The sequence below is a fragment of the Phoenix dactylifera genome, chromosome 15 (genome assembly GCF_009389715.1).
Source record: "Phoenix dactylifera cultivar Barhee BC4 chromosome 15, palm_55x_up_171113_PBpolish2nd_filt_p, whole genome shotgun sequence".
NCBI lineage: Eukaryota > Viridiplantae > Streptophyta > Magnoliopsida > Arecales > Arecaceae > Phoenix > Phoenix dactylifera.
Window position 1 is genome coordinate 6,537,391 of NC_052406.1, and position 22,007 is coordinate 6,559,397.

At 37.3% G+C, this 22,007-nt stretch overlaps 2 protein-coding genes across 15 annotated transcripts; one reads left to right on the top strand and one right to left on the bottom strand.

Moving 5' to 3' along the window:
- Positions 1-787: 787 nt before the first annotated feature.
- LOC103707935 (protein SENSITIVE TO PROTON RHIZOTOXICITY 1-like) lies at positions 788-5,288 on the bottom strand. Of its 7 annotated transcripts, none has more exons than XM_039134247.1 (3): positions 4,091-5,288; positions 1,075-1,098; positions 788-1,043 (listed from the first exon to the last, which is right to left on the bottom strand). In XM_039134247.1, exon 1 carries the CDS (start codon positions 5,196-5,198, stop codon positions 4,101-4,103), a length of 1,098 nt encoding a protein of 365 aa, XP_038990175.1. In that variant the 5' UTR covers positions 5,199-5,288; the 3' UTR covers positions 788-1,043; positions 1,075-1,098; positions 4,091-4,100. The 7 variants fall into 7 exon arrangements, with proteins under 7 accessions (XP_038990175.1, XP_038990176.1, XP_038990174.1 ...); XM_039134248.1 differs by having other exon boundaries at positions 1,075-1,101; XM_039134246.1 differs by having other exon boundaries at positions 1,075-1,104.
- Positions 5,289-7,986: 2,698 nt separating this feature from the next.
- Positions 7,987-21,692, top strand: LOC103707934 (tobamovirus multiplication protein 1-like). 8 transcript variants are annotated; one of them, XR_604220.3, is made up of 13 exons: positions 7,995-8,338; positions 10,464-10,554; positions 10,634-10,686; positions 12,734-12,826; positions 12,911-12,982; positions 13,058-13,130; positions 13,342-13,387; positions 13,496-13,559; positions 16,183-16,236; positions 16,488-16,565; positions 16,680-16,785; positions 16,879-16,992; positions 21,359-21,692. XR_604220.3 is itself a non-coding variant. In XM_039134249.1 (12 exons), the coding sequence occupies exons 1-11, from the start codon at positions 8,177-8,179 to the stop codon at positions 16,779-16,781; spliced, it is 888 nt and encodes a 295-aa protein (XP_038990177.1). In that variant the 5' UTR covers positions 7,993-8,176; the 3' UTR covers positions 16,782-16,785; positions 21,375-21,509. The 8 variants fall into 8 exon arrangements, 6 of the variants coding, with proteins under 6 accessions (XP_008790872.3, XP_038990179.1, XP_038990178.1 ...); XR_604219.3 differs by having other exon boundaries at positions 21,375-21,534; XM_039134249.1 differs by lacking the exon at positions 16,879-16,992 and having other exon boundaries at positions 7,993-8,338; positions 21,375-21,509.
- Positions 21,693-22,007: the final 315 nt, after the last annotated feature.

The window sequence follows — 22,007 nt, forward strand, 5'->3', positions numbered from 1 at the left end:
CTAACTTGTCACTTTTATTTGGCCAATATATACATGGAAGATTTACACACTCTTTTTAATGAATATCTATAAATTTTTGTTTTATTTTTTATTTTTTTAATCAAGATAGATGATTTTTCTGGTTGATCTTTAAGATAGTGATATACTGGATTAACTTTCTTGGATGAATTTTCATTCATAATTAAGTATTCCTAAGAAACTTTTATTTGTTTTAGACTTTGCAATTCTGGATTTTTTTTAAAAAAAATTTCTCGAATATGTGGTTTCATTTTTGATTTTCCTTCTCTAATATGCAAACCTGAATATTCAATATCTTGTTTTCAGGCTCAATCTTATTAGGTGAAAAAGAAAGTCTCATTTTTTATGAAGCCATTACAGATTGTTGTTTATGTTCTTTTCTTATTTTAGAGAAAACTGAGACACCGTCTATATAAACTACACAATATCCTTTATGTGATTGTTACAAATAGTCCATCTTTTAAAAACCTGAGAGGCATTTTTTTAACGCAAAAGTCACTATATATAGTTTCCCATCAAATTTGTGGAAGGAGTTCAGATATTTGTACGAAAATTTTTCACCATGGATAATTTAAGAAAGAAGATGCTGGTGCAATCACTACTTATCATCTCTAAGGTCGAAAGAAATGATAAAAGGATGCAAGGTGTTTATTATCCAATTTAGTAGTCAACCAGCCTACTTTGTTGACATCTGTCATCCAATACATGACCCCATCAACGCAAGCACACCATGGATCTCCACCAAGGAGAAGAGCTTAAGGCCTTTGGGTGCACCAGATTGATGCAAATTTATGCACCATATACTCCTTTTCCAGATGAATGCTATCCCATAACAATCAGAACGACCAGATAAACAATATCATTTGCTAGCGTTGGGCTTCCCCTTAGCAGCCAAATATTCTGGGTATAAATCTTACATGATACATTCCCAAAGTACTGGGACTTGACTTGTATAATTATAGTGAAGTTGGGTTTCTGTCCCTCTCAAAAAAATTCTTGGTATGCGATAGCTCCATCTCTCCTGCCTTCAGTATGCGATAGCTCCATCTCTCCTGCCTTCTTCTTCTTCTTCTTCTTCTTCTTCTTCTATTTGAAATCATAATTGAATCATCGAAGTAACAATCATAAAGAGGTGCCATTACAACTTCAAATTCTTTGAGAAAGAGCAAGAAAAGGTAGATATTTCAGTTTGTAGAAAATTGGTGCAGGATGTTTGAGTTCAAAAGAATATAGGTGCAGGGCAACATAGGAGCCTGGGAGTCGTATCATTCAAAGCAGAAGAGGGAGTTTGTAGAGAAGAAAAACAAGAATTTTCTTTTTTAAAAAAAATGAAAATGGGTGGAAATGCCACAAGGAGTTGAACTTAGGATTTCTTCCTAGTGCTAACAATGTGGAGAGGGTTGCCATCCGCCTAAGCAAAAGGAGCAGTTGACGACAAAGAGGAGTATTGAGAGAACCTAAGGAATTATCTCTCAAGGTGGGTGCCTTTTACTCATCTATTTTCAGCTGTTCTTTGTGGTGTGGACACTTATGGAAGTTATCTATAGCTTAAAACCCTTGCGATCCTAATAGATTTATGCTTATCTTCCTATAGAACAGGACCCCAATATCCATAGGCCAAGAATGCAGCCTATTGCATTTTTAACTTTTTGAGTTGCATAGAATATTGAGGTCAATTTAAGATCATAACAAGGACAATGCCATATGTCATATAGGTCAGCAATAAGCACCCCATGAACTACAACAGGAACTAGAAATGTACTGAAGATTTTGATGAAGATTGATATACAACATGTACAATGTTTACACAAAAGCCATCTTTTTATACTTGAAGTTTCATAACCATCATTCACAGATGTTTCATATGTCCAAGCTCTTGAACTTGGTTTCCTTGAAGATGAATTTTATACCATCTAATACTACAGGTCAGGTTCTTATCACAAGGTACTGGCTTAACATGCACACCTAAGCTAGGGTTGTTGTAAAGTATAACGTTTAATATCAAAGCTATGGTGGCAGAACCACACCCATATATGCGAGACCCCCAGGGTGTTCCACCGCACAGCACCCAACTACAGAAGCCTAAAGCTAACGAAGAGCGAAATAACTTCATTTGAACCATAGCAGTTGAGATCTGTCTATTACAATGAAAATCTAATGAACTAAAAACCATAAGAAAAAATTCCTTTTAAGTATTTCATAGGCCTCTTAATTGCACTTTAATTATCATTGTAAAGCAAGTTCATACATATATCAGTCTAGCTCCCCAGGAAGATATTAATTCAATGTTTTGAATAACTGTAGGGGACAAATGGGTAGGTAGGGGCTATCAAGAACATAGGTGCTAGGCAGGTGCATAAACTGGTGCTCAAAGGTCAACACTGCCCAAAAAATAAATAAATCCAAAAAAGAATAAATATAAGAAGATATCCAAATAGTTTTCATGCCAAACATGAAACATAGAAAAAAAAAAATTAAGATGTGATGAAGTGTACCAACTTGGCAATACTTGACACTAATCTATAAAACATTGTCATCCTCAATACTCTTACATGATCACAAACATTAAAACTCGCACCTAGCAGGTCATGCCGGTCATTTTCAAATATTATATAAGTTCAAGTAGTTTTTTTTTCCTTTGATATGAAGTTCGAGTAGAATTTAGTAGCTAGTGATACTTAATTTGAGAATTAGTTAGCTAAAAATTCTCCTCGGTAGGTAGAATCAGTCTCACAAAATGTGATGAAAATCTAAATCAAGGTTCTTGTGAATATTTTAGATCTGAAATTTTATTTCATATCTAAAAATTATTTACGCTTGTAGAAATTTTCAGCACTTCAGGATAACAATTGTAATCTCAATGTGATTATTTAAGCCTTGGGTCAAAGAAGATCATCTAAAGTGGAAGAAAGCTGAGGACAAAGAGAGGAGATGAAGAGATCAAATTATCAAATCCTTCATTCAATTTTCTGTAGAAAAGCTACATTGGCGGCTTCTGTTTTATTACACTAAGAGATATGTTCCTTGTCCAGTTCATTGATTTAACTGAACTTATCATGACCATCAGTTGAAGATTAAGACTAATTATTTTTTAAACAAGTACTCCATTTGCAATTAAACAGGTGGTGTTCGCAGCATACATTTGTACAATCTAGTTCATTTTTCTTCTTAGGTTTTTGAAAATGGAATACAAAACAAAAGCAATACCAAACAGGCCCTAAGCTGCAGTGCAGAGATCTCAACATTCATCCAATAAGAATATAATATCTAAAACAGAACCTTCTGTAACTACAACAAAAAGAGGGGGGGAAATCTGCAAAAGATATTAAATCCGCCCAGATTTAAGCAGATTACGGCAAGATAAGTTCATTGAAGCTTATATTTGTCATCTGGGTTGCATCAGGATATTGTGCCACAATCGGCTGGATCTAATCTAACGTAAACCTAAACGAACCTGCAACTGAAAACACAGCAGCGATGATCAAAATGTCACAGCTGCCTCAACAATGATGAACAAGACATATAATAACATCTGCTTCCTCGGAAACAACAACACAAATAAGTCCTCCATGAGATTATTCCATGGATACCAAGCAGGAGCCATTTTCTAGAAACAAACTTTTCACAAGGGGCAGGGCAGGTCACACATGCCTTCATTGTGAAAAAATCCAAGAAAAAACAATGAACGCTAAAACATTCCCAACCAAAAAATGCATCTAAGAATGATAAAACTAATAATGTCAACCCTCAATCCTCTGTGCTTATGAATGCTGTATGCCATTAAAGCTCAAGTTAAGTTAAGAATGATAAAACTAATCATGTCAACCCTCAATCCTCTGTGCTTATGAATGCTGTATGCCATTAAAGCTCAAGTTAAGTTTTTTTCTTGGGGGGGCAAGAAAAACAAAACTATAAAAAGAAACAGAAAAATAGCCAAAAAATAAAAAAGGAAACGTATACTGCTATACATATTCAGGAGCGTGCAGAAATTACACAAGGAAGATCTTATTGCAAACACAATAAATCCTAATTTAGAACAAAAAACTCATTAACAGGATGGAAATACACTTACCTGTTATATGCTAACGTTCTGGCCAGTTACCACCTTCAAGCCCTTCCAATTCCTTCATTAACCTGTCCAAGAACTCGGGATCAAGACCCTCTCCACCAACTGGCTCATCTCCTCCCCTTCCAATATCCTCTCCTCCTCCCACCACCAATTCTTTCGCTTTCCCCTCCTCCTCCTCCTCCTCCTCCTCATCTCCCGTCCCGACCGCCGGCAAGTGCCCTTCAAACAGAGCGACATGCCCAAAGAGCTTATCCTTCCTCGAGAAGCTCGTCCCACACGAGCACCGCCACGGGCTCTCGCCGCAGTGCTTGAGGTGGCTCCTGAGGTCGGCCGGCACCGAGAAGCTCTTCTTGTTGCACCGGTGGCAAGAATACATCTTGGGGCAGTGGCTCCTCTTGAAGTGGTTCTTGACGCACACCGCCGATTTCAGCGGCCGGAACCGGCTGTGGTGCCGGTTACGGTTGCAGCCGACGAACGGGCACGAGTACCTCACTTTCCTCCCGCCGCCGTCCTCCGGCCGGCGGTTGTCCCGGTCCGGCGGCTTGGAGAGGGCCTTTAGGGTCTTGAACCGGTTGCCGTGGGCCCGCATGTGCATCCGGAGGTTGGCGTCGCGCTTGAACCCCTTGCCGCAGATCTCGCAGAAGTGGACGTGCTCCGCCAGCAGCTCCGCCGTGTCGATCTCCACGATGTCGCCGTCCTCCGCCGCGTCGCCGTCCTCCGCGGCCGAGCTCGCCGGATCCTGGTCGGAACCGATCTGACCGGCTACTCTTCCGGCAGCTGGATCGATGGCGGACGTGGGGGCGCCGTCGGCGGGCTGGGAGGAGGCGAGGAGGGCGGCGCCGTTGAGGATGGTCTGGTGGACGGCGGAGGCGATCTCGGCGGAGACGATCTGAAGCTGGCCGCCGTCGAGGGGGGCGCGGCGGCCGATGGAGTCGGAGAGGAGACGGCTGAGGGAGTCCATCTTCTGGCCGAGGACGGAGAGGTTGAAGAGGGGAAGTCGGGGGTCGGATCTCGCTATGGGGGCTGGCGGGGAGTCGCCGTCGCGCGCAGTGGAGCTAGGATCGATTCCAGCGGATGTCTGTCCGGGATTCCGGCATCCGGAGCCGACCATCGGCGCAGACAGCTTTGGATGTCCGGAATGAAGAAAAAAGCCGCATCTTTCGGGGATAGGGGTTTTATCGAAGGGGGCGGCGGCCGCTGTCACAGTGGATTAGGACCACTTTAGAGCGAGGATTCTCAGTCCTGATGGAAACAGGAGACAGCGTTCTTATTTCCATTTTTTTAAGTAAAACGCTGCCAAATTTACCACTTATTTCTTGATGTCCCATTTTTTATTTTAATTTCTCATTATTGAGCCAAGCTCATGACCTGATCTAATGGTGAAAGAAAGCTAAAATACTGTCCTGATTTTCGTGTGTGGCCCACGAATGAGCCATTTGGCTGCAAGTTAATGATCAAACCATGAATTCTTGATATCCTTTTTAGAAATTTGAAAAAATTATTCTGATCAATCGTGAGTGATTGTGCTGGTCAAAAAAGATCGGGCTGAACTATATTATTGTATCTCGAGAACAAAATTGTCACACGTTTTTAGGACAATGTTCTCGTATGCCTCAATCTAGCGAGTTTTCAATCAATTAATTTTAAAATATTGTAGTTATAATTTTTTTTGATTTATTATTTTAAAGTATAATGGTAATTTGCAGGTGTTACTGAGGAAGTGAGAAGAAGAAGGTACGGAGGGAAGAAAAAATGGAAACATTTTTTTTTTCTTGGGGGAGGTGGTGGGTTGGGTACATGCTGTGTGTATTATGCAACTGGTGCCCAAGTAAAAAATAAAACAGGTCTAAGATGACGACTCTTGTACCGCTTTGCAATGCGTTTCCTTAAAAATGGTAATGATTGTTATAAAATGAATATATATATATATATATATATATATATATATATATATATATATTAATCAAAAATATAATGAAAATAACACTTGTTATTTGATTTTTGGTTTATTTAAATAGAGTAATATTAATTCTTCATTGCCAATTGATTAAGAAAAGTTAGCTGGGTGATAGTGCTATAAGCAAACTGTCGTAATGAGTTATGATGGCAAATAAAGTTACAAAGGAACCCACCATTTGGAATGCTAGAAACTCTTGATTTTAATTTTGGAACCCCATGTGAAGCAAAATTCTCCTAACGGTCATACTAATCTATATAACAACCAAAAGTTTTGAGTTCAGATCTTAGATGGTGCATCCCAAGTATTTGACCCAGATAACTAAAATACAATCGGGTCTCCTCCCTTTCTCTCTCTCTCTTAAAAAAAGAAAATTTCAATCCTCTCTTCACAAAATGGAGAATATTATCTAATTCAATCAATCACTATCCATTCATGAATACCATTGACTGCTTGGTAATTATAGTATTTACATAAGTATTGCAGATTGAGGCCCCACAATCTTTAACATCATTTCATAGATCTATACATATTGCAAAATAGTTAAATGTCATTTTAGGGGTTTATTTATGTCTTTTTTTACTGATTCATATTGACTAACCATGAAGTCAACATCTGGCAGACTTAAAGAAATTGTATTTTTCGAAACTAAAAAATAATTCAATGTAATTGTGGAGATACACAAATAATCTTTTGTTAATCAACGGTCCTATTCCAACCAAAACTGCGACAAAAGAAAGAGGGTGAATCATGCATAGACCAATAGTTCGAGATCCATAGTCCATTTCGATATGAAGCCATGAGGACCTAAGAAATATTATTTTAGGATCAAAAAACAATTAATGTAAATAGAGAGATGCGCAAATAATTCTTATCAACTCATGCGGGAGCAACCAACTTTATTTGATGATACTTGTAATCTCAGCACCAAAATCATGGCAACCAAGCACCACTCTCCCCATCCAATCCACCTACCTAGGCTCAGCTTGTCCTTTCTTCTTCGAAGCACATCCCTCTCTAATTCCTCCATCTCGAGACAAGAAAAAATCACTACGCCTTTGGCTGAACCATGATCTATTTACTATACCACCCATTTTTTATGCTGGAATTAAGGATAGAAGGATGGAAAAAATCATTGCTTGACCAAGCCACATCAATTGGCATACAAATATCACAGACCTATTGCTTGCCATCAAATAACAAACAAAGGGCAATCAGATTAAGTGTTTAATTAAGATTCAACAACTAATAACTTGGCTTCATTAACGAGGGTACCATAAAACTCACAACCATTAAATTTTTTTAAAAACTAAATAAAGCTTATAAAAATTTATTATTTTTTTTTGCTAAAATTGAGCATTTCATGCATTACAAGTATAAATATACACAATAAAATAAAAAAACAACAAGTCTCTGAGTACCATAGATAACTCTTATTCTCCAGCCTACATAGTACCTCAGAAGTAGTAAGCTACATAAGAAACCATCTAGTTCACAACTCCGTTGGCCTTTCTAAATACATATTTAAACAGAAATGCCATTCCATCTCTCACCATAGTCCAAATATCTCACAGCAGAAGATGTCCCCCTCCACTATCGTTGAGGCTACTCTGGATCCAGCTGAGCATGATGGCCAAGTCGTCTTTTAATATAATCGAGCTAGTATGCAGTATAATACTTTATTCTCACATCCATTAATCGTCAATGCCATGGCATGCTTTCTTTTTATATATATATATATTTTTACAATTTAATCTACCATACAAGCATCTGGAATATCGATGTTGCCTAGCGGGCTCCACCACATACTCTGCTCCGAATCGATTATGTGCTACGCGTCGAACCCAAACGTCGTCGAGATCCCCCCGGACCACGAAGCAATAGTGCAAAGGTACGAAAGGAAGCACCCGGAGGGGACTAAGCGGTGCATCCATCCAATGCGCTGCGGACGAACCAACGCCAGTCGGGCCCGAGCTCTCGCCACGTACACCCTTCCCTCGCCTCGCGGCCGGTCCCTTGTGTACCCACGCCGCCAACCCCCAACTCCCCCGCGCCGCACTTTCTTTCTCGCGGTTCGCTTCCGTCTTCCTCGGATCTCTCGAGGAGAGAAGGGGAAGTCTGGAGCGAGCTCGATGCCGGCCCTGAGGACGGCGGCGGAGTTCTCTGGTGGGGAGGGGATGGCCTGGAGGAATGGGATCGCGTGGTGGGACGAGATCGACGGCTCGGAGGAGTGGCAGCGCGGCATCTTCTACGCCCTCTGCGCCGCCTACTCCCTCGTCTCCCTTGTCGCTCTGGTAACACGCTGTTTTGCCCTTCTCTCATTCTCCATCTCGCTTGTTATTTGTGTTAGTGTGGGTGGATAGTTATTTGAGGTTAGAGTGTGGGAGCTGGGCCTTTTCCGGCCATCTTGTTGGATGAATCGAGGCGCCATATGCTAGGATTCAAATATGGTTGCCCAAAATGTAGTTTCTGATATAAAAGGAGGCTTCTTTTGGTCCCTTCTCTTCCTTCCTATTTTACCGACGGCGGGTGATCGAAGTCGAACCTTTCGCAGCTTCCACTTAGGATGAATCTAGTCGCCTTTTGATCAGATTCAAATTTGATTTCCCGAAATGTAGCTTTTCATCCAAAAGGAGGCTTTCTATCTGTGTTTTACGGACTGTGGGTAACCGAAATTGGACTCTTTTCGACTACCGCCTTTTGATTTTATTGCTATGTAGTTTTGATCCGAAAGGAGACTTCTTTTTCCCTTATTCTTTGCACTTTTCTCTCTGTTTTAGTTTAAAAGACCCGTGGTTACTTCGGAGTGGGTAAGCTTAATTGGACGTTTTAGATGTGGTGAGGCACCGTTTGATCAGATTCAAATTTTATTGCTCAAAATGTAGTTTGTGTTCTGAAAGGAGGTACATTTCCCTTCTCTCCCGTTGTCTTTGTTTTAGTGTCACAACCTAGAACCACATTCAAAAAAGCTTGCCGGAAAGTATTATTTAGATTCCTTTATCCTATATAAGTATCCAAGATTTACCTAGTGCATCACTGATGTGGGACTAAATACACGTCCTCACGGATTCTTACCGACTCCGGCCGTTTAAGCCCTAATATCCTCGCCAGAATTCCAGTGCGTTCAAATCCAATCATAAATACCACAATCAACCTGTAGTCAGCTCAAACGGACTTATATTGTAGTGTCCTCTAGTCCATATAAATTATGAGTTGGATCTGCTTTGATACCATTTAGAACAATCCAGGACCTTATCCAAATAAACTAGCTGAAAAATATTATTTGGGTTTCTTAGTTTTGTATGAGTATCGAAGATCTATCCAGTGCATTACCGATGTGGGATTGAATATATGCTCGCACGGTCCTCACATTTAATGTACAAGATGTGGTTAAGTAAGCGAACTTAACTTTTTTAGGTTTTTGGGCCACCTCGTTTGATGAATCAAGGTGTCATATTTTGATTCAAATTTTATTGCTTAATTTCTAGATTGAAAAAGATTTCTTTCCAATGCATTTTTTTCTTGAAAGAGGACATTACTTTGTTTAAGAAACTCATTAAGATGATGAGTAATTATTCTCCAAAAAAATGATGGATAGGTGATTTTTTTTCTCAAAGAAATTGATATCTTGATCGTAGCAAGATTTTTTTAAAAAAAGAAAAGAAAAGATAGGAAAATGAAATAAAAATGGTACATCGACAAGGAAGAAATCAACTGGGAAAATTGAGATCAGGAAAAAGGGAAAAAAGCATCTTTCATATTTCAAAATATCTTTAGCCTGAGTGTTAAAGATTTGGAAGATTCTCTTACTCTTTTTCCCCCCAATCTCCACCATATTGCCATATCTGACATTATCTTATTCCACCCTAAGATCCTCTATATCTCATTTCCTTCTCCAAGCTCTGAATAAAGATAAAATAGAACTAGGATACTTACTGATTCTCAGTCTTGCTATATAGTGGGACGAAATATGTTTGCCAAAGGGGTGGTGCAGAATGAATTCCAACTCAGACAAAAGTACTACACAAAATGCTTGAAATAGGACGAGTCCCATTTGTCTACATGAGATTCTCTTAGTTAATATCATCCCATCCACAAGAACTCTTCAACATTTCGAGGAATAAAGGCACTTCAACTTGCTGAGAAGGAATAAAGGCAAAGAAGAAGAGAGAGATGCCGTGTCCCTCCTCATACAATAGAGAAGAGAGGCAAAAACCTCCCTCCACCCCCCCTCCCCCTCTCTCTTTCTCCCTTCTTATGGTACTAGGATAGCTTCTCTATTTTCCTTATTAATTTTTTTAGAACTATATAGTATATCTCATAGTAGTTTTATATGTGACGAAAATAACTGATTAATTTTGCAACTTGAAATATTGATGTTATCGTTATGATGGATAGTCTGAACATCCTTTCTACTAGGTGCAACTTATCCGAATTCATCTAAGGGTGCCGGAATACGGATGGACAACGCAAAAGCTTTTTCACCTAATGAATTTTGTTGCGAATGGATGTAAGAACAAGTTTGGATGCTTTTAAATATGTTACCCTGATTTCATATTTTCATACTAAGTATGTCTGTATGAATGCAGTGCGTGCGGTACTTTTTGGCTTCTACCACCGCGTGTTTCTTCTCAAATCAAAGGTTAGCTTCTTTTTCTGGGTTGAGCCTGTCATACTTCTACTTTGTGTATAAGTCTCAGGTTGTGGATATCTCTCATTGTTTTTAATCTACTGATTTGAAGTGTTTATTCATACATATTTTGTAATATGTTTTGTGAATCATTCTAGGGGAGCACTTGGTTTAGGCTGGATTAGCTGATGATAAAGCCTCTCTAGATTTATTTTAAAAAACAAAAGAGTAAATTTTTATAGCATAACTGAGGAATGTGCATGCGTTCTGCTTGTGAAGAAAATGAGCTTTATTTTTTTCCTTCAGTTTCTTGATCAGCGACCCAATCTTGAACCTTTGCTGGAGAAGTTAAGGTGGTCCATAAGTGGTCCAGCTGTCTTTACTATGTTACTCGGGTTTGGGTTCTTTTATTGATGCAAAGGATGATGTTGAGGTTGTAAAAGCCCAGTAAATATGTAACTTAGGGAAAGTTTGGTGTATACTATTCCAAAAGAAGGTAAGGATTATTGAAATTAATTGTTTCCATGTTTTTTGTCTGGCTTACTTGTATCCAAGATCTTGGTGGAAATGGTCACCTTGTTGGGGAAAATTAAGAAGACTCAACATGGGCTTGTCATGGCCTTGCCATTCTTCTTGACAAGCAAATTATTTCTATATATGTGCTGGTTATGATGATGATAATGAATATGACATAGTCCAAATGATACTAAATTTAGCTTTATTGGAAGCTATAGAACTTGTTCACCTAGGACATGGAATTTTCGGCATTGTGGTGAATGTTTTGTTGCTTGTGTAGATAGTTTCAGGAGATCACTATAATTAAATGCCATGTATCCATGGATGCTTGCATCTTTCCAGAAGATGCTGAGACAAATGAAGTAAGTACTAAAGCTAAAGAATGTGCAGTTGGAACAGGAAGCAAACACATTATCTGTGGCTACATCTTACTTCATCTCAGAATCTATGGAAGGATGGGACTTGTCAGCCATCTCCAGTTTCAATTAAGCAATCTTGGAAGATAAACTAAGGTTTCACAAGCTGCAAGAACTTTCGCATCACCTCAATGCATTTTTGATGCCAAGCCTCTTCTATTATGTTTGCTGCATTGTTGCATTATGAATGGCATCTCTTGAACAAACAGGTCTAGTTTATTACAATCATGAAAAAATAAGGAGGGGAAAATAAGTAGCATTCATCTGGTCTGAAAGCTAAAGCAGATAAGTGGGACAAACCATGGATGTCTAAAATCATAAAACCTCAGTGTAAATTTTCACAATCGTGCAATATCGATAATGAAGAACATGGTGCTCAAAACTCCAAGTTGTCTTAATTTTGTGAAAGCATCTCTTTTTTCAATACTGACTTAGTAATTTCCAGGTATATTAAGTTTTTGGACTTTATCTTAGTGCCACATGTCATAATTGAAGAGATGAAATAGTTCAGTAAAGTACCAATTTCAGATAGTCTGCACAACCATGATGGTTACATAATAAATATGATTGTAATTTATCTGATTTAATATAACTTGTCATTATGATTCCATATTTTGTTGTGACAATATAATTGCTATGCTAGCCTAAGTATGCCATGTTCAGAAAATAGAAGTGGAGCAGTCCATTGTATCACGTTTATGCATGACATGTCATTTTTTATCTGATTTTGTGCATGAATTTTATGTTACAAAGTCCATATATGAATTCTATTCATGAAGCTCAGTGTAATACCTTACTCATAAAGGTATTCCTCATGCATTATATAACATTTCAACACTTAACCATGGATGTGATTGCTAGTCCAAGAAAGTGGATGATCAACCTGATCTTGTTGGAGGTATCTTTGGTTGTTTCCTTATTGTTTATTTCATGGAACAGTCACTTGGTCTTGGTCAACTTTTACTTCCAGATCGAGACAAGAAACTAGCTTCATGGGCATACTTTTCAGTTCAACATAAAGCCACTCAAGCTATTTGATATCTTATTGTTTTGTTGACAAGGCAATTTTTCAATTTCGGTTCATTCCTCTCCAACTTAATACACTAGAAAATATCTTATTGATTCAGGCTCTTGAGATGGCACTTCTAGATCTCCCTGGTCTATTGTTCTTCTCAACCTACACTCTACTAGTGTTATTTTGGGCAGAGATATATCATCAGGTACTTATATTTTATTTCTTGCAGGATATTTCCTATTTAAGATAGATACCAGAGCTTTTCTTATCATCTTATATTTACATTCAGGCTAGGAGCCTTCCAATTGATAAGCTAAGACCTACATATTTAATAATCAATGGGGCCATATACATCACACAGGTAAATGAGAATGTTCAATATAGTTCTTAAGATACAAGCCTTTATTAACTTTTTTTTTTTAAAAAAAATTTGCAGATTTGCATTTGGGTATATGTCCAAATAAGTCCTAAGCCTGTTGCCATTGAAGCTGCTAAAGTCTTTTTGGCAAGTAATAACAAATGACATCGTATCTAGTTCTACATGACCTTTTCAGCTAAATCTTTATCTTTATTTGGTTCATTACTTGGTTATGGTTTGTTGTATAATCATTTCTGATTAAATGCCTTAAGAAAACACAGAGCTAAGGGGCTCTCTCATTTTTTTTTTTTAATTTCGTTTATTAATCAAGTCATAAGCCTGGTGCATCCTTTTTGTTGCAGTTGTTTCATTCTCTGCTGCTTTTGGATTTTTGATATATGGTGGGAGGTATTGATTCTTGTAACTTTATTAATCTTTTAAAACTATCCAAGTTTGTTTTGCCCTCGTTTTTCTATTCCCTGCTATTGTCTCATCTAGACTCTCATCTCATTGAAGGTTGTTTTTTATGCTGAGGCGCTTCCCAATTGAATCTAAGGGTCGCCAAAAAAAGCTGAATGAGGTAGTGTTGACAGTATCTGTACTGTTAACTTAATGTTCCTCCTTTTTTCTGCATTATTATGAACATAAGCACTTGCCTACCTATGGAAAGCAAAAGAGCATAAAGGATTGTATCTATGCTCTGCCCTTTTGCACGCGGCGAGAATTTTATCAAAGGTTACCTTTGCTATTTGTATTGGTGGTCCATAGATTTGAGGATCTCATCATTTTAGTTCCTAGTAACAACATCTTTATTGAGGAATTACGTATATATTACCATCTTCTCATTTAACTTTTGCTGATTCTCTTATGATTTTTAAGGCATGCAATGCTCGTATTGTTACAATAAATACGGAAAAATACTGTATCTCTTGTAGTTTTTGTGAGACTAGTTCCTTGTTTTGGGCTCAATGGCTCCAAGGTAAGAAGCTAACCATGTCACACTAATAATATCTTTGGACTGAATTAAAGAAATGTGACAACAACACATTGCAGATGCTGCACTAGGCAATCTCATCATGTTAATCATTATATGCACAATTGGCTATACTTTACTCTGTATACATGTTTATTTAATATGTTTGTTTTTATGTATGTCTTAGATATTGATACATGCACAGGTATGGTTATTATTTAGAATTTCTTCTGGATTTGGTTACAGACAAGCATACTAATATATGTTGATATATGCTGTAGCTTTGGAATGGGTATCCTGTCGTAGTTTCTTTCAGAAAGAAGATAATTTCCTTAGTGGAAGTTGCTAAATAATGTTGACATGGTTTTATGATCTGAAACTCAGTCATCTCCCACGGAGAGTGAATCATCAGCTAGACATACAGATGTTTTATTTTAGCCTTAATTCATTTTTATGTTAATATGGATGTTATCCAATTTGCAACCATGCTTGTTCAGAAAAAAGATATGCATATGGTGTTTAGGTATCCAATTTATATGATGTGAGTTGGGGCCGGGTATCAAGGAAAACTGACTCAGCATTTAATTTTAGAAGGGAATTTTGGTCTTTCAGTGCTTTTTCTGTAAGAAAAAGATGCCTAGGTATATTATTATTGCTTAGTCATCTCTTTCCAAATTCTTGTTATAGCTGATAACAAACTAGAATATATTCAAAGGAATTTTTATGTTAAGGGAGGAGTGGGGTTGAGAGTTGGGAGTATTGGAGGACATTGCTTGGGGAAATGGGATTAGGGACAGAGCTAGGATTTCTATCATGGCATTGGGTTGGGTGGGTGGGTGGGGGGGTGTTAAGTCTTTCTCATATTTGTTTGATCTTAGATTAATAGAAATTACAACAATAAAAAAACAAGTAAATGCATTGTTCACATCGGTTTCAGCCACTTATAGATGTAGACAAAAAAATTAAACCTTACCTAAATTAAACCAGACCCATTTTGTGAAATTAAACATACAATCAAATGTAAGGAAGAAATAAAAACTATAATATTTCATGCGAGTTACACCACACAGCTGGTTTAAAGGGATTGTAAACTAAGTTTTAAAGGATAAAAAGATGCAGCGTTGATTAAGATAGCACAAGAAGAGTATGAAATTGATAGAGAAGGGGAAAACATATGGACCTCTATTTCCTAATTTATGAAGGGCAATTTGCCAATAACCGTATCTGCTCATCTACATATTAAAAATATGAAAGTTTTGTACTCAGAGAACTCAGAGAATTATTATCAAAAGTTTACCACAACTCATGTATCCCACTTAATTAACCACTGATAGACTCCCTTAAGTGACCTCAAGAAATTATAACGGGCTTAACATGGCATGAAAGCTACCCTACCTGCCACATTTGGGATAACTATGAGACAAGATTTTTACTACACCAAATGCGTGTAAGAGGATCTCATCTTCGAGGAACCCACTTCTGTTACGTCTTTATTTATATTGAAACAGACAGACCTTCTAATAACTATGTTCAAATCATGTAAATTGTTAGATGCACGATTTAACACATCTAAATGGATCAATATGAAAAAAATGGATATCCATGGTTCCCTTGCAGGAAATGACTGCTTATAAGGGTTCTAAGAGACTAAACTTTGTTGAACGCTTCCACATAAAATTCTAGGTTCAGAATCAGAAGTCAGTACCATGGTCCTGGTTTATATATTTGAAGCTTGCATGAATTTAAGCCATTTTTTTCCTCGAACTTTGAAGAAGAAGTCAGAGCCTGATTTGAGCTTGGTCCAGCATGGACAACATAAAGTAAAACAAAATAAGAGAGGTTGTTTGTTGCTAGGAATATATGGGCTTGTTCTGGGTCCAGCCTGATGATTCTAATCCTTGAGCAGACCTTATCCTCACCCCTCAACCTATTGACACCCCTAATCAATCAAGTTCATATTCATCATTACATCTGGTTTTGTAGTGAGTTATGCTGTACAGGTTGGCTTCTTTCAGTCTGGAACTCAATTTCTTATAGTACAGTTTCTGAAATTTAAATTATGATAACTGATTAAAAATTAGGAACTAGCTAATATGTGAAAAAAAATTGTAGAATGTCAGGAAACCCAATTTTGGGTTAAAACTGTTCATGTGAAATTATGTGCTTCAGTGATATATTTGGTTTTTTGGTTGGCTGTAATAATAATTTTTGAAGTCGATTCCTTTGGCAGGTTGGTTCTGTGACTGCTATATGCTGCGCATGTTTCTTGATGCGGTGCTTTGTGGTAAGATCTCTAGTTTCTAAAATTTTCCCCTTTCATACTTAACAGAGTCAGAACTGTTCCTTAGGAATCTGTATAAGAGTTCTGCATTAGTTCTTCATAGAGGATGTTCTTCTGGCTGTCAGGAACTTCCATCTTAAGGCCAATCTTGGTTTAACCACAATTGACAGCCATAGCATCTATAGGCAGACAGTGATCTCATAGCCTACCTAAATTATTGTTACTATCTGTATAAATTTTTGAGTTGGCCCCAGGTCGCCCTTTCTGCATTTGACAAGGATGCTGACCTTGACGTCCTCGATCATCCAATTTTGAATTTAATTTATTACCTGGTAAATCAGCGACATTTTTTTCTGTTTCTTTTCTTTTCTTTTTTACTTTAAATTTTCATCAAACACAATCAGTATATGTTTCATTCTAATGGTGGTTCACTCCTGTGTTTTTAGTTGGTTGAAATTCTCCCATCGGCTCTAGTATTATTCATCCTTCGGAATCTGCCCCCGAAGCGAGTTTCAGATCGATACCACCCATTAACTGAGAAGCTTTAGTAGGGTGAGAGATATTATGCTGGCAAGTGATTTTTGTAACAGTAGCATCCATCAAGCTGAGTTGCTGATTTGCTTTTCTATGTTGCTTTATTGTCAGACTAGTTGATGAGTCTCAGGCACTCAATTGGCCATGACAATGCTGGTTCGATGCGGCATGTTGGTCTTTGCATCCAGCTAATCAGTGACATTTTATTTCTTGTTAATTTTATGGGTGAGTTAATTTAAAACTTAGCAAAATGGTCTGAGCACCTCTTTATTTATTAGGAACGTTAAGTGATTAATCATAGCAAATAAAATGTTCAAAAAGAAAATATGACTAGAATGTTATTGTTAATACTGGAGTGCCAATGCACCTTTGTTTTTTGGTTGAGAAAATACTGGAGTGCCAATGCACCTTGTCATTGCATCATCCTCTTAATTGAACTTTGAAATTAGCTAATTCCAGAGTAATTTGAAACCATGATTTGAGTGGAGTATCTTAGAATTCCAGAGTTTATCAGGCTGGTCCCTTCTCACCCACCATTGATGACTCCTCCTCCTTCGCATTGGGCCCTTCTCCCTATACTGCTTTCTATTCCTTGTCACCCACCATTGATGACTCCTCCCTCCTTGGCATTGCCCCCTTCTCTTTGTTAGCAAGGAACAGCTCCAATGGATTCTCTCTCTCTCTCTCTCTCTCTCTGTGTGTGTGTGTGTGTGTGTGTGTGTGTGTGTGTGTGTGTGTCTCTTATTTCTCTTTGCTTGTACTCCCATATTACATCAAAAATGTCACTTATAAATTAAATAAAACAAAACTTCTCAATATGTCCTTACTCTCAAAATGCTATTGAATATGCTAATCGACCAAATTAACCTAGTTTTCCCGGGATTTTTCGGTCCTTGAGATTTGTATAATTTTTAAAAGTAGTTTACGATGCTTCTTTACCCATCCTAATACATATGCACGTTTTCTAATTGTGATTACTGGAACTCGTTCCTTTGCCGTAGCTCCAGACTCGAATATGACTTGGTCCTGACCTGATTTAGAATCTTAGAGCCCGTTCTTTGTTAAAATTTAATATCTTTTCACTGGATTTTGGTAGAATTGGCGGTTTGGACATGAAGTGAATAATAGATCTGATCCAACCTGACTTAACTTATATATTCATGTTGTGAACCTCATTAGATTTGGACATGATTAGAATCTATGGAGTAAATGGGTAGTCTCATCCTACACAAAAGACCAATTTGTTGAGTTTGGACATGACTTGAAACTATTTAGATTCAACTTAATCACCTAACTTCTTGATCAGCTTGATGCCATATAAAATTTTCTGTATCCTTCTAACAAGTGTCTTGTTTGGATTTTCTTCTTTGGATTTTCTTCTCCTTCCCTTCACCGATGAGCAAGTAGCTATCAACAATCTCCTTAATTTGTCATCATCAGCATTTATTGTTTTATAAACCGTAAAAATATTACTTCTTCGTATCATTAGTAAAGAGAGTTTGTGTGGGTATAAACAAGATCATTATATCTTTAAGTACGGATTATTTTTATTGTATTCTACATAGACATGATCCTCATGGATTATGGAAGTTACCTACCCTCAGAACTGCACCTTTTATCATTTATAATATATGTCTTATACTTGGACTGTCAAGGGAGTGAATATCTTGTAATATGAACTTAAAGTAACCAGAAACAACAAAACCCGGGGCTTGGACTTGTTGATTAAACCTGGTTCCATAAGTTGGACCTTCTTACTATGACTAAATTGGATCAGATAACTTTGATTCCAACCTGAATCACCCCCACCCACAAGAAACCAACCATTCTAACGACATTATGATGCAGATTAGATTTATGAAACTGGATGCTGCTGAATTGCCACTCTTCAGTGAATTGGTTGATTTCTTAGCATCCGAACAATCCGTTCCATCACCCAGTCAGTTCTATGATCACTAGTTTTCCATTTTGCTGGCCAGCAAAAAAAAGCCTTGGAGGGTTCTGTAGTTTGTCTAGAAAACCTTGAGCATGATGCTCTTCAGTTAGATATTTGGTGCATCTTGTTGATCATGCCTTATGTGACCTACCCAATGAAGCAGCATTGACCTCCAACTAATGCAGTTTCTTTGTGCAGCCTGCAAAAATGAATACCAAATCCAACAAATGTACATTAATCAAATTATTTTTGTTTATCCAGTTGGTCCAAGTGGATAATTAAGGATCAGGGGACCATGAGCGCCATAACTACAAACAAAATTTTGGAATGGCTTAGACTCGTAATGTAATTAGAATGTGTGTTGTCATGGAATCATATCAGATCTAGTGATCAAGAACTATGCATTAAACAATCCGCAGCTTGATTTTTTAACAAAAAATATGTATAAAGAACTCAGCAAATTGATCATTAAATAATGGGAGCCAGAAGTCTTCTAGTTGTAGACAAAAACTAATGATCTGTCGTCGAACGATGATTTCTGAGTAGATTATTATATCAGACTGCCATCATCCGTTATCTGATAATGCATTATCGCTGCCAACACCAGCGACTTAATATATATATATATATATATATATATATATATATATATATATATATATATATATATATATATATATATATATATATATATATATATATATATATATATATATATACATGAACAGATCTGCTACAAAACTGCTGCCCTGAAATTTAGTCCTTGGTTTCATCTATAGGGAATCAATTTTGCAAAAACTTTTGGTCAGACGTCCAATAAAGTAGTTATCTGTATCTCACATACATGATTGTCGTATTGACTGACTTATTCCCTATAATAAAACACCCCATAACGAGTCTTTGCAAGGTACAAACTACACTTAGTTAATTACATGACGATTAATGTATGCTTAAGTTGGACTTCATTGATAAATGATTCAGAAACATCCCTTTGGTTCCTATACTTACTAATCTAATCTGTGCTATTCATGAGAAACAACAGATGGATAATACAAAACTGCAAAATGTATCATCGTTGGAGCTATCCATAAAGACAGGTTCCTTCTTTTAAGGGCTAGTCGATGAACAATATGCCACACCTAACAAAGCCACACATTAAGAATCTGCAGTGTCTTAAAATTATCACAAATTGACATGAAGAAATATGTATGTGGATGGATGAATTAGGCCTCTGGTTGAAGGCAGAGCACTGAAAGTATGGGGCTTGTTTGGTACCAATTAGATGATGTCAAAATGAAGAATCTTTTGTTAAGGGGTGCACTGGGGCAGCATGGTTAGAGGTCTAATGCTAGAGTAGAATGCTAAATACCATATCATATAACATAAATCTAAACTAACCAATATAAGGCTAATTAATTACAAGAATATGCAGTCACTTAAATCGAACAACGGTGTCTGCATGCATGTCGTTCTGCTTCATTGGTTTCGGCAAGTGGTATACACTGTTGTGAGCATGTTGATCTGCCATCATTCCACCTCTGATTGACCTAAAGATTTGATGACAAGCATGAGGATCTAATAAGATGGATTTTACAACTTTTAAAAATAATTTCTGTGGTTGTGAATATGTGCCTGTCCCCAGGTTCAATTGTTAAGGGTAATATTATCATTGATCAAAGAACCTTAGCTCTTTACATGATACTTACTCCAAAAGATTAATTCTAGGGAAAACCTAATTAAAAACTTATTGCTTTCAGACATGTGTATCGTAGACGTTTGTGTCGATCCAACTCATCGATGCCAAAGTGAAGAACAAGTTAAACATGGAAGAGCTAGCTGGACTTAATCATGTTTCTTGTTTTGAATTGTCAAGTTGAGTATGCTTAATTAATTAATTAATTAATCAGTCTGATAAACTTTCTCTAATCTCGGTTAGGGACTAAGGTCATTTCCAGTGGGAGTTGGGCCTACAGAAGAGCAGTAGTTGCTGGCCCCAAAAATAGAATATTAGGTAGCTTACAGGCATTGCACGGAAAAATATCTCTAGACATAACATCAACTGCAATGAAATGAGACGGGCAATGGAAAGTACTGAAGACAAGAACTTCTGTAAAGTTGGGCATAACGGTTGGGAAAACCCAGCACCAAGGGAACAATTGTTTATTCAGAAACGTGCACAGCTTATACTGTTCTGGGCTTTGTCTTATTTGCTTGATGTCTTTGAGATAGTAGGAAATGAGAGTGCTTCTAGACAAGGATCTCGCTGCAAAACACTTAACCCCTAATTGTGTCATTTAGGTAGAAAATGAGATATTTTATGATGGCTGACTTTATTCTTTGGAAGTTTTTTGTTATCAAATTCATTTATTCGATGTGCAGATCATGCAGTGTTATCTTCTTATTAGGCTGGATTTTTTTTTTTTTTGTGTGTGTCTTTTTCCTTTCTGAATCTTGTCAGAACTTTGTGAAGCATTAATATGCAGAACAAGTGAAGAGGTTACATGAGAATTTAAGCGCTTCTTTTCTTTAAATTAGCCGAAGAAGATAGATACTTTTCTATCATTATGGTTTTCTTCTTAATTAATTGCTTACTATCTTTCTGATTATTAGATCGCAATTATTTCAAACACTTCTCCTGTTAATATCATAATCTAGGGGTTGATGACATCAGGATGGGATGGTGATTAGGACCCAACCAATGACATGGATACTGCTGGACTCCAGTCATAACCACCAGGCTGCGATGGTTCAACCCTCAAGAAAGATTTGGCGAACATCTTGGCCTGTTATTCTCATTGAAATGGGTAAAGATCTGATGTAATTAGCATTGGATTTGCAAAACCCTACACCTAATTTAGTACTTATTAACAGTTGAAGGACTTCAACAGTTTAGGAAGGGGTGGCTGGTTTTAAATTATGATTCAGATACGACTCACGTGTATGGGATGTTATACACTTCTGCAGATATTGATTCTCTTCTTTATGAAGTAGTCTGATACCATGTTTTTAATCTAAAATTTCCAATTTGCATTAGTTTAACTATTCTAATCCATTAGAACTTGAGACAAAAGACAACACCCTTCCACTCATCTGAAGTTCTAACTGCATATTTTGAACTTTTTTCATTTTAGAATATGATGTCTTACTCAAGAATATCCTCTCAGCTTATTATTTGATGAATCCTACAGAAGAAGAAAGAAATGATATGTATACAGAGGAATGACATAAACTTAACATTGTTATACTCCTCCTTTTCCCTTTTCTTTTGGTGTACAACAGTTTATCACCTGCTTGGTGGTCGTAT